General features: G+C 42.7%; 1 protein-coding gene across 2 annotated transcripts in view; it reads right to left on the reverse strand.

Annotated features, from left to right (window-relative positions):
* Positions 1-4,033: 4,033 nt before the first annotated feature.
* TMEM167A (transmembrane protein 167A) overlaps positions 4,034-12,469 on the reverse strand; it is a 43,224-nt gene continuing 34,788 nt past the window's right edge. For both annotated transcript variants that reach the window (XM_075592549.1, XM_075592539.1), the window contains exons 2-4: positions 11,329-11,438; positions 7,903-7,937; positions 4,034-4,238 (exon numbers count right to left, since the gene is read on the reverse strand). In XM_075592549.1, the coding sequence (XP_075448664.1) occupies positions 4,168-4,238; positions 7,903-7,937; positions 11,329-11,438 (216 nt within the window). In that variant the 3' untranslated portion in view covers positions 4,034-4,167. The remainder of the gene's footprint in view (positions 4,239-7,902; positions 7,938-11,328; positions 11,439-12,469) is intronic.

Here is a 12,469-nt window from a genome sequence, read left to right on the forward strand (position 1 = left end):
AAATGGCGTACTGACACTCCCCGAGAGGGGTCTATGCCAGGGTGGATTTAGAAAGCTCGCTCAAGACCCAATTGGGCTGCCCTCTTTATCATCGTCGGGTGCTGGGACTGGGTTTGGGAGACAGCCGGAGCCGAAAGTATTCGGGTTTACTTTGAAACTCTGGCAGATGGCCAAAAAGAAATATCGGGTTATGGCGACTCCATCTAGGTTCGCAACCCTGTTTGGTAACCCAGGGTTTCTCCCAGGTTGTCGAAATCTGGAGACAAAGAGGGATTTTGGAGGTGGGAGCTTTAATAGAAAAAGACAAGCTAAAGTCGATTAAGGAGTTGATGAGAAAGTATGGCCTCCCCCAAAGTGAGCGGTTTAGGTATATGCAGGTTCGGCATTTTATGTCAGGGATTTTATGAGGAGGAATTTCCGAACTACACCCGATTTGAAGAACTATGTAAAACAAAAAAAGTATCAAAGGGATTTGATATCATCTCTGTACCAGGGTTTAATCCCAAAACAGGATACTCTGACCCATACATATATGGTCCAGTGGGCTCTGGACTTTCAGACTGAAATAACGAGGAAGGACTGGGGAGATATCTGGGAAAATGCGGGTAAAACCTGTACGGTAACAAAAGAGAATATTTATATAATTTTGTTACGCTGGTATTACACCAGATAGATGTTGGAGGGGATGTGGACAGTTAGGAGATCTGGCACATATCTGGTGGTATTGTCCAGTAAAGTAGACATACTGGAGAACAATTCTGAAATTAATAAAAGATGTGACGGATATTGAGATCCCGCTAGATCAAACCCTAATTAATCTGGCTAAACCCATGGAAGATGTGAACCACTACACATTTCAATTGATCCTGCATATTCTAACTGCGGCTAGATGCACTGTAGCAGCTGCGTGGAGGGAAAAAAAGAAGGAAAAAAAACACTCCCACCCTCCAGAAGAGAGGTTATTAGAAGAGTTAATGAGGTGATGGAGAAACTTAACTCATTTCTGAATCATACTACTGGAAAATATGATAAGGTCTGGGATGCTGGATAAGGGGGTGACCCCAGAGGGAGAGAGGATTTGGGAGTGTGGAATGTGTTGTCTATAACAGGGGTGAGCAAACTTTTTATGCCGAGCCCACCTTTTCATCCATGAAATTTCTCGGGCCCCCCCTGCCTGATGTAATCAAAATCACATGACGTCAGCGCACGTGAGCTGGTTCAGCCAACGAGGGTGAACCAGCTTTGTAACGCCCCCGCCACGCGTCTACAAAAAAAGTATTTATAACACAAATTACATCACATAATAAATATTATGATATTTGTCTAATAGCGTCCCCATTTCTGCTGTATTATTAATCTCTCTTCCCACATTAGAACCTCTCACCCCTCTCCCAGTCTATTCCTCTCCCTGTATTTCTCACTCCCCCTCCAGTCTCTCTAACCCTCCCCTCAGTGTCTCCCCCCACTCTCATTCCCTCCCCCCACTCTCATTCCCTCCCCCCCCCAGTGTCTCTTTCTCCCTCCCCCTACTGTCTCTCTCCCTCCCCCTGGTGTCTCTCTCCCTCCCCCCCCCAGTGTCTCTCTCTCCTTCCAGCCATTGTCTCTCGCACTCTCCCTCCCTCCTGTGTCTCTCTCATCCCCATGTATCTCTTTCACCCCCCTTCCCCATGTAGCTTTCACCCCCCTCCCCATGTCACACTCACTCACCCCCCCTCCCCATGTCACTCACACCCCTCCCCATGTTCCAGTCTCACACCCCTCCCCATGTCCGTCTCACACTCCGTCCCTATGTCCCAGTCTCACTCACCCCCCATGTCCGTCTCACACTCACCCCCATTGTCTGCCTCACTCACCCCCCCCATGTCCCAGTCTCACACTCACCCCCCATGTCCCAGTCTCACACTCACCCCCTCTCCCCATGTCACACACGCTGATGCAAGAAGCAAGGAGATGCTGTTGTCGCACATCGCCACCTAATGGCCAAAAGAAAAATTGCAGCTACAGACAGCTTTTTTTCTCTGCTCCTGGCAAAATCGCCTGCGTTTCCTGCGCCCCCCCTAAACAATCTTGCGTGCCCCCCAGTTTGCCTACCGCTGGTCTAGAAGATATTGTATGATATGTAATGTGATTGTTGATGCTTGCAGAATGAAGTTACTATGCATCAGCCTAAAATGCATTTGATGCAGCACAGATATTTTATTATATAAGATACCAAAATATATTATTTCCACAGCACGGCTACTCAAAATAAAATTACACTAATTTATATTTATGAATACTAGTTATACAGAAAACACAAATTTACATTTTAATTTAAAATCTTATCCAGTATTTAATATGATGCAGTGTGTAAAAACTTAATTTCAAACATTGAACTGTGGGGTCATATTTTTGAAGACACACCTTCATTCATAAGATGTATAAGTTTTGAAAGCTTGTTCTACTCTTAAAGGAGCACTCCTGGTGACACCTTATGAGATTATATATTTATGTGAAGCAGGGGGTCTCCGGAGCCCAAACACGTTGATTTTAGCTCTGGGGACTCGGTGCTTCCCAAGATACTTACCTCAGAAGAGGGTGCTGGTATTAAATTAAAATGTCCCGCGTAACACGGGGATTTCCTATTGGTCCGCAGGACATTTAAAGCCGCCACATTAATAGTCCCGTCTCAGCTGCTACTGGCACCCCCTTCCGAGGTATCTCAGGAAGCAGGGGTCCCAGAGCTGAAAATAACACGGTTCAGCTTCATAGACCCCCTGCTTCAAATGATAGATAGTAGGATAAAAATGCACCATTCAAATTATAATTATATGCACATACTTTTTTTTTTTTTTTAAGCACGTAACATTTCATATCCAATTTTGTAGAAACCATAACAATGTCACAATTGAGTTTGTGAGTAGGGCGGCGAGGAGGGGAAAGTCACAGAAAGATGTTTTGTTTTTATTCATTTTACAAAACTTAAAGAAAAAAAGTTAATAAAAAAAAGGAATCTGATTTTTTTTTTCCTCTCAAACATACATACAGTAGATTTAATTTGAGCAAGCAGTTTAAAATACATGGGTAGTTTGGGCTTGAGCCTCTCCATCCCCATGGGTAGATTTTCCCAGACAGAGAAAGAAGCAAGTTTTAAAAGTCCTCTACATTTGAAGCCTGATCCATATCCCCTGCCAAGGTCCCATAAGACGTATGAAACATACTAGATAATGTTGCAGTTGGATTGCGGGGGAATTTACCAAGTTTCTTTTCCAGAATCTTTATTTTAATGGGAGCAGGTATCACCACAAATCACACGTTTTCTTGAAATGATTCCCATGTCATCACAGAGCTCTTACACACATATATACTAGGAGTTTGTTCGCATAGACTCAACAGAGATGTGTTCAACATTGTTCTGCTGATTTAATTCGAAACACATTTGTGAAGAAGAAATCCAGCAACTGGACAGCAGCCAATACATGGCCAGTACACTCCAAATAATTCAACAACCAAGCAACTGCTGATGTTTAATCTCTGCATCAATGCTGAAATTATATAAAAGGAATCAAACAGTACAATTGTAGTTGTTTATTTTGATGTATTATGTGGTAATTCAAGACATACCAAGGCCATTTTTCAGAGTGCATGACATACAAATACCAAAACAACAAATGTAATAGAATTTCCACAACTATACATTAATCATAATGTACAGTTCTTTATTATGCAAGTGACCATCATGACACCAAGTAACAGCCCAGCTGGCACAAATGTTTTTTTTTTGTGAAGAATAAAAAAAGAAAATGTAAATAATTGATTTTATCTTCAAAATCCTTTAAGAATTCCTCAACAAATACTTTTCACACCACTGGTTTATTTAGGATGACATACTGTACCATGTCTTTCTACAATTTTTTTTTCACAATAACAGGAAAGAGCAGGTATTTGAACTAATTCATTGAACTAATTTAACATTGTTAAATAGTTTTTTGGATTTTGAAACACATGTTTTATTTCCTGTGAGGGAGAGATCCTTGGTCCATTAATGCACATATTTGCTAACTAAATATTTCATTGCATGAAACTGGTGAAGGTTTTTTTTTTTTTAATACATATATACAGTTTGTATGGTTTCCAAAAAATCCTCCAATCCAAAAGATGGCATAAAAACGTCACTTTCTCCCAAGGCTACTGCATGAAGACAATACTAAAGGCCATGACCACACAGCATACCGCAACATATGGACTTTTCCGCTCACCTGGAACAAAAAGATTGTCACAATTAATATGATTTAGAGAAATAGCAAATTCAGAGTCAATATATGACGAGGAAAAAAAAAGTTTTGTAAATCATTCTTCCTAAAGTGGCAGGAATATTAAAGTAAAGAAACAATGATGAAAAGGGGACTGAGACAGGAATTCCTTTTTTTAATTAATCAAGACAAGACCAAGCTGCAAAGGGCTGTGGGACCATATGCTTTTGGCATCAGCAGGGTCACCTTGAAATATGCAATATAAAAAAAATGGGTCAAATATATCCATTTCTGCCATGTAAAAGATAGCATGTCAGTCAGAGCAATAACAAGCATGATACAGTTCTCCATCATTAGGGAAAGACCTAAACATTTTCTGTCTCGTCTGGAAAACATGGGTATCGTGTAATACAGACCAACACTTGGCCATTTATTTAAACGTTTGTTTTACTTGGCAATAAAAAACATTGTTAATATGAACATTCAAAATGGATCTGTATAGGTTAGTGAAAAAAAAATAAGTTTGGTTCATATATATTCTTTATATTTAACATTTCTTCTGATTTCTATTTGAAACACAGTAGCCATGATGTGCTAAGAGACTGCAGCTGCTTGCAAATGTGGCTTTGGCTCAATACATCTGTATATAACCTTTCTACAGCAGCTAAAAAAAAGTAAGGTCAGCAGATTCCTATAGAATAATAATAATAATAATAATAGTAGTAATGTTGCTTTAAAAAGTACAGCTGTGTTTAAAGCATGAATAAATTGACACTAGTTCTTCTTTTATGTTGTATATTTAGATCTCATTTAAAATGCTATGCTGCAACATAACCTAATAGGTGCCATCTACTGTTACTGTAGATGATGAATGTCAAAGTGTTTGCAATAAATTACATACAATGACGGTAATTTTTAGTGGAAGTTTACTAGTTTGATGTCACTATCCCCACTAACAAAGATTTAAATTTAGCTGCAACTGCTAAAGCAAAGCAATTTGCTTTGTAATAGTCAATTTATTAGCCACAAAAAAGTAGGACACCAGTGAATTGCGAGTGGAAAATCAGTTCCAACAATGATTTGGAGCTGGAAATGTTGCAAAATAATACATCTGGAGGAAACGCGGAGGAGATAAAAATATCTGCAATACTTTTCATTATGTTTGATTCAGCAAACGAGAGCAAAGTTACCCAAAATCAAGGAAATAAAGTACGTTTTTATAGTGGAGCAACCAGTTATAATTTTAGTAGGCAGTTAAAACTCAGTGCAGAAGTAACCTGTAACCTAAATCAAATAGAAGTGAAAACACAAAAAAAATAAAACACACAAAGTTCTGTAGTATTGGATAATACTTGCTGTATTTTTTTGTTATGATCAAACTCTTAATGCCATTTTTAATTAATTAAAGCAGGGGTGCGCAAACTTTTTTCTTTGCGCCCCTCCTGCCTGCTCTTCCCAGTTACCTTCTCTCCGGCATCAGCGGCATCATTTGACCCCGCGACATCGTTGCCATTTGACCCTGCGGCGTCATGGCGCGGTGTCACCGAGAGGAGGTAAGAGGCAGTTACAGAGGCCTCGCGTGCTCCCTCTGCCTTTTATTTAAATGTTGTGGGGAAGAGGGCGGGGCGTCTGTAAGCACCACCCCCCCAATTTGTGCACCCTGAGTTAAAGCATCCTTTGATTTCTATAGCAGACTTTAGCCCACTTCCCCAGCAGTGCAAGATTTTTGCAACACTTTCCTATTTGTGATTATTTGTTGCCAATATTCTCAGCAGTTTGAGCTCTAAACTGCAACAATAGATAATGTTACCTTCGTAATATAAGAATACATTGTAGCTGCTGAGTTACACTGACTGAAGTAACCATTATGTTAGTCACACAATCAGGATTTTTACAGATTAAGGCTGGGTTTATAGTGCCAGTGACAACGACAAAACAAATGCATTGCCGCCGTTGCGTGCGCTTATAGTAGGCACAATGTGATGTAGCGACGGCTTGGTCGTGATTGCTGGAAGTCATCTCAATTTGATTTTTCCAGCGACCGCAGTCTGACGTCACCGTCGCTGTCACTATAAGCGTAGCCTTAGAACAGGAGCACTAAACGATTGCCATCTTATGTAAGACTGTAGAATTATACACGTCATCCTTTACATATACAAATAAGAAAATAAAAAAGGGGGAATGTAGTATTGCTGCTTTAAAGCTAAAAAGCTCAATTTCTACATAACATTTTTATGCAAAGTACTTTGCACTGCTTTGCCTGCATTAAGCTGCGGCTCCGCTGCACGCGCGCCTTCCAGGCTGTCGGCGCGTGCAGCCGAATTCCCCGGTCTGCAGAGAGCTGCAGGGGTAAAAACAGGAGGGGGGTGGGGGGGCGGCCGTGACATCACCCAGCAGGTTCGTCCTCATTGGCTGAACCGCTGGGGGGCGTGGATTAGCGCTCCGTCGCAACTCCTGATCTCAATTTTCTTGAGAGCAGGAGATTGTCGGCGCAGCTCTTGTCCCTGCAGCGTCTGCCACAGCAGGCGCTGCAGTAACCAGCGGGGACCTGGCCTAACAGACACAACAAATTCAGTCAATGGAGGTCTTATTAACAACTCCTATGCAGATCAGATAACCACCTACTTAACATTAGCTGCTGCACACAGTCATCATTACACTCATCTGCAGTATAAAACAAACTTGAATGAGGCAAATCCTTCTAGCACCAGAGTGTACTTACTTCAGTGACATGATTAAAAAGATAAATCTGGTAGAGTAAGGGGGAGGCTCCTTGAGATGAATGGGAACTGGTGCGAGTCACAAAAAAGTATCAGAACCCACAACCTCAGCTATTCAGGGCAGCGGCTCTAGTATTGAACTCCCTCAGATGCTCAGAGGTGTCACTGTCAAAGCATACTTTTCTTTAGAGCTACACTGCTCACAACTGTAGCTAAATCATACACGTGGAGACTCCTGGCTTCCTTTAAAAGCAGACCACTTCCAGGTGTGAGCAGTGGAGCTCTAAAGTATTCTGTGTCAGTGGAGATAATCAGCATCTGAGATAGTTCAATGCTAGAGCTGCTACCCTGAAAAGCAAAGGTGTGGTCTGATTCTGTTAGGCCTGACACCAATAACCCCATCATCACAAGGGGCCTTAGGGTTGTCAGTATAGGTCTTAAAAAAAATATTTCAGGAGGTGTCATTTAAATATACTTTGCATACACCATTAGCATATCTCCCAGGTATCCAAGGTATGCTCATGTAATTTGGAGAGAGGTTTGAGGGGACATATAGATTTACAGATAGAGCACTTGGGACTGTAATAAAATAGTGCAATACTCACTTCTTTAGTGAATTGGCGTTATACTTAACCAAACATTAATTTAGGTTAACATTAGGTTAACAAGGCTCACAGAGCTTTGTGGATCTGCCCCTTAGTATGGTCTTGAGCAAACCATATACCTGCGCCTTCCCGTCATGGTTGAAAATTAGATTTGTATTTCAGTTTATTTTTTGAAAACTTTTAGTTGAGCTTAAAAGAACATTGTATAGAAAATCCAAAGGGAAACGGCATTACGAAACTAAAATAATTTATACACTGCAAACTTTGCCCTAAATTTCTTTCAGATTTTTGTTGCAGAAAGTTTATTTTCTTAATGGCATTAATAAAAGACAATGTGATACTTACCAATCCTTGCACACTTCCAAAAAATGCCAAGAATTCTGCAAAAATGAAAAGGTTTGTGTGAAAATGATTTAAAGAAAAAACAAACGGTCAGTTATATGAAATATAACACTCATGGTGCCTGCTGGTCACAGACAACATATTAAAGCAATTCAAGATAAAAATGCAATGCATGATCAATATGTAGGCTTACATACCAGAAACCACCTGACAATCCAAAGAAGCTCATTTAACAGACATAAACATGGCTTAACACCTTATGAAAGATGTATTAAAGGTGTGAGATTTATAATAAGAAATGGAAAAATCAACCTCTTCCAGCACAAACAGCGAAGGACAGTGCAATCAGGAAAAGCCCTGGAATTTGGACTTCCTGCCTTGTATGCCTCACTACCTATTATTGCTCCAGCAATAAGAAAAAACATACTTTCATCAACATGTATTAAAGTTTATTTTCAATGAAACAATTACTGATCATTACATATACATTTGTCTGTCTTATGGTAAGAAAATAAAAAGTGAAGTTGAACAGGAAACTGTAATAATGAAAAGTGTGCAATTCTTTCAGGGAAATCCAACGAAGGAATACACAGGACACAATGTAATAGTTCTGTGCAGCAGTTCCCTCCGGGCCCCCTTTTTCATGCATAGAAAGCAGGGGGTAATTAGAGGACATGGTCTGCATGGATACAAAAGATAGAAGGAAAAATAAGTTCATAATGGAGAACTTACCCCACTATATGGGTTTTTATTTTGCCCTCCCTTAGAAAGCAGTGAGTCTACAGGGACCCCCTACTTCCAGAGATACTCACCGGAGAAGGTGCTGCTGGTATTTCATAGAGCAGGCCTGCACAACACGTGGCCCGCGGGCCGCGGTTTTCCCCGTCCTCCTCCCTCCTGAGCCTGCTCTCCCCCCCACGAGCCCGCTTGCCCCCTCCTCTCCCGCCCGCGAGCCGCTTCCCCTCCCCCTCCTGGCCGCGAGCCGCTTCCCCCCCCTCCTGGCCGCGAGCCGCTTCCCCCCCCCCCCCCTCCTGGACGCGAGCCGCTCCCCCCCCCCTCCTGGCCGCGAGCCGCTCACCGGCCCGCTCCCTCCTCCTCCTCGAACCTGCTCTCAGGACTGCACGAGTGTGCGAGTCCTGCCGCCGTGAGGTGACTTTGGGGGGGGGGGGGGAGGTGAAGTGCAGGTGGGGGGGGTGAGGTGCAAGGGTGGGGGAGGTGCAGGGGAGTGAGTGAGGTGAGGTGCAGGGGGGGGGGAGGTGCAGGGGAGTGAGGTGCAGGGGGGGAGGTGAGGTGCAGGGGAGTGAGGTGATGTGCAGGGGGGGAGGTGCAGGGGGGGAGGTGATGTGCAGGGGGGGGAGGTGAGGTGCAGGGGGGGGAGGTGAGGTGCAGGGGGGGGAGGTGAGGTGCAGGGGGGGAGGTGAGGTGCAGGGGGGGGAGGTGAGGTGCAGGGGGGGGAGGTGAGGTGCAGGGGGGGAGGTGAGGTGCAGGGGGGGAGGTGAGGTGCAGGGGGGGAGGTGAGGTGCAGGGGGGGAGGTGAGGTGCAGGGGGGGGGGTGAGGTGCAGGGGGGGAAGTGAGGTGCAGGGGAGTGATGCGAGGTGAGGTGCAGGGGGGGGAGGTGAGGAGCAGAGGGGGGAGGTGAGGTGCAGGGGGGGAGGTGTAGTGGGGTGATGTGAGGTGAGGTGCAGGGGGGAGAGTGATGTGACGTGCAGGGGGGGAGGTGAGGTTCAGGGGAGTGAGTGAGGTGCAGGGGGGGGTGATGTGCAGGGGAGTGATGTGAGGTAAGGTGCAGAGGGGGGAGGTGATGTGCAGGGGAGTGAGTGAGGTGAGGTGTAGGGGGGAGGTGTATTGGGGTGATGTGAGGTGAGGTGCAGGGACGAGAGTGATGGGAGGTGAGGTGCAGGGGAGGAGGTGTAGTGGGATGATGTGAGGTGAGGTGCAGGAGGGTGATGTGAGGTGCAGAGGGGAGAGTGAGGTGAGGTGCAGGGGGGGAAGTGCAGGGAGGGTGAGTTGCAGGGGGAGGGATGTGTGTGGTCTGCAGGGGGGTATTGTGTGTTATGTGGAGGGGGAGTATTGTGTATGGGTGAGGGGGAGAGATGGGGGTGTGAGATAGAGGGTGAGTCTCGCAAAGGTTGATGATGAGGGGTGCTGGGGGAGATATATGAAGATGATGAGTGCTGGGGGAGATATGAGGATATGAGGGGTGCTGGGAGAGATTGATGAGGGGTGCTGGAGGAGATATGAGGATGATGATGATGATGATGATGATGATAGGTGCTGGAGGAGATATGAGGATGATGATGATGATGATGATGAGAGGTGCTGGGGGAGATATGATGATGATGATGATGATGATGATGATGATGATGATGATACCCGTTCGGCCCAAATCTGTTTTCCTTGGAGCAGTTCGGCCCTTCTCGCTTTACAAGTTGTGCAGGCCTGTCATAGAGGTTTAAATTCCCTGTGTCATGTGGGCCAATAGGAAGCCGCAACTCATGACAATTTAGACCTTCATTTTGTTTCCCCTGCAGGTGTAGGTATATTGGGAAGCAGGGGGTTCCCGGAGCTGAAATTAACGTTGGTTAGCTGCGGAGACACCCCGCTTCGTCTGCATGACAAAAAAAACCCCCAGAAGATTGGGGAACTGCTCCATTTAGAACTTAGCCCATATCTACTGAGCGGGACAAACTAAAATAACAAATATTTAATTTAAAGATTCACATAAATAAAATGTTTCTCACCAAGTCTACCATTGCATCTAGATCACAAATCTACACATCTCCAGGAGCAATAAGGCTACCAGGACATTGTCATGTAAAATCTTGACATATTTTAGGAGGTCTAACAAGAGTGTTTCGTGTGCTCAACTGCAACCAAGCATATGCAACACACGCTGTATTAGTAAAATCATATAACCAATAGCTGTAGTGTGCCAACTATTTCAAGTGTATTTTTGTTAAAAAAATTGTAATTATACAAACATCCTCACATCAAAGGATTCTAGAACCTGGCCAACATGGCATTTGCAACAAAACAGAATAAAGGCTTGTGTCCCATAGCTCTATATTTCACAAAGTTTAGCACATTTCAGGCAGCCTTATGGTACTCTAAATGGTACTCTAAAATAATTCTCCACTACGAATATAAATTAGTTTATACAGAATAATGTAAGTCAGGAGAAAATAATACAACGGTCCATAAGACACTGCAACTATGTCATATTAAGGTTACTTTGCACAGTTGTTTTCATATGTCTCCCTGTAAAAGTTTCATATTTCCCTATAATCTCAGATTTTCTCCAACATGTAAAAACCAATATATATATATATATATATATATATATATATATATATATATATATATATATATATATATATATATATATATATATATATATATATATATAATCTGTATATTTGCGGACCTACCCAGTTTTATTTTTGTCGAGTAGATTGGGAACCATTGCTCGGAGGTAAGCACAGGTACAGATCAGCAGAAGAATCACTGTCAGCAGGCTCTGGAAATTAAAGATGGCAGACTGCCAAAGAGGGAAAACAAAATAACAATATTCCAATTAATACACATTTGTTTTCTCCTATAACACTAAATGCGTATGAAAGCTTATGATCTAATCTTGATGAGAAAATGTGACTTGCCCTAAGTCACAAGAAGCTTATACTAGGATTCAAACTGGTTCCACCCACTTCAAAAAGGCAGTATTCTACTCAGCCTTTGTGTATTTCCTGCTACCAAATACCCTAGGACCCCTGCTGGCAGGAAACGCGCTGCAACATTCAGAATCGATTTCTTACTAGGAAAAAGCTTACATATGTACATAACAAATCAATTGCATTATTACTATTAAGTGTGTTCTTGCTTTTAACAATAAGTTTCTACACTTATGTGATATGGGTTCCAGAAATATAGGTCAGAAATAAAGTCTACAGTAGGACACGACAGAAGTTTCTTTTTCAGAATGGATAACTTGTCTTTGGCAAGACAGATGCACCACTTGATTTAATCAACAGCATACCACAGAGTATGTTTCAATTTTGTAGCCAAGAAACGGTCATTTGTCACTATATAACCAGTCCGTTGTCTTTGCTTACCACTTACTGATTACAAGATTATGAAGGAGGTGAGAAAGATCATCTCTTACATCTCTCGTAAAAAGTAGTCATTGTTTTCTGTGGCCTTGGCAGGTCAGAACTACTACTCAAAAAAAAGTCATTTATGGAAGTTGTGTCATATAAACACAGAACCATTCTTTTCTACCCCTAAGAGAAGTATTCAATTGATCTTTTAAATTCTACCATTAATTGAACAAGCCTACCCTTTGGCTATGTCGATGGCTGTTGGTGCTAAGTAAATTTAGACAACAGAAAAATAATATAGATGGCTCAAAAAATAAGCTTTTCATTGTTCGGTTTGGTTTAATTCCTAATAGCTCAGTTTTACTTTGTTTACTTTTCATCAAGCCTGCAGAATGAGTTATCCAGAAGAGCAGCTGGAATTCATTTCCGCATAACAAGTTAAATCAGCTACACGCTTTATTCACATGAAGGCGGC

The sequence above is a fragment of the Ascaphus truei genome, chromosome 1 (genome assembly GCF_040206685.1).
Source record: "Ascaphus truei isolate aAscTru1 chromosome 1, aAscTru1.hap1, whole genome shotgun sequence".
Classification (NCBI taxonomy): Eukaryota; Metazoa; Chordata; class Amphibia; order Anura; family Ascaphidae; genus Ascaphus; species Ascaphus truei.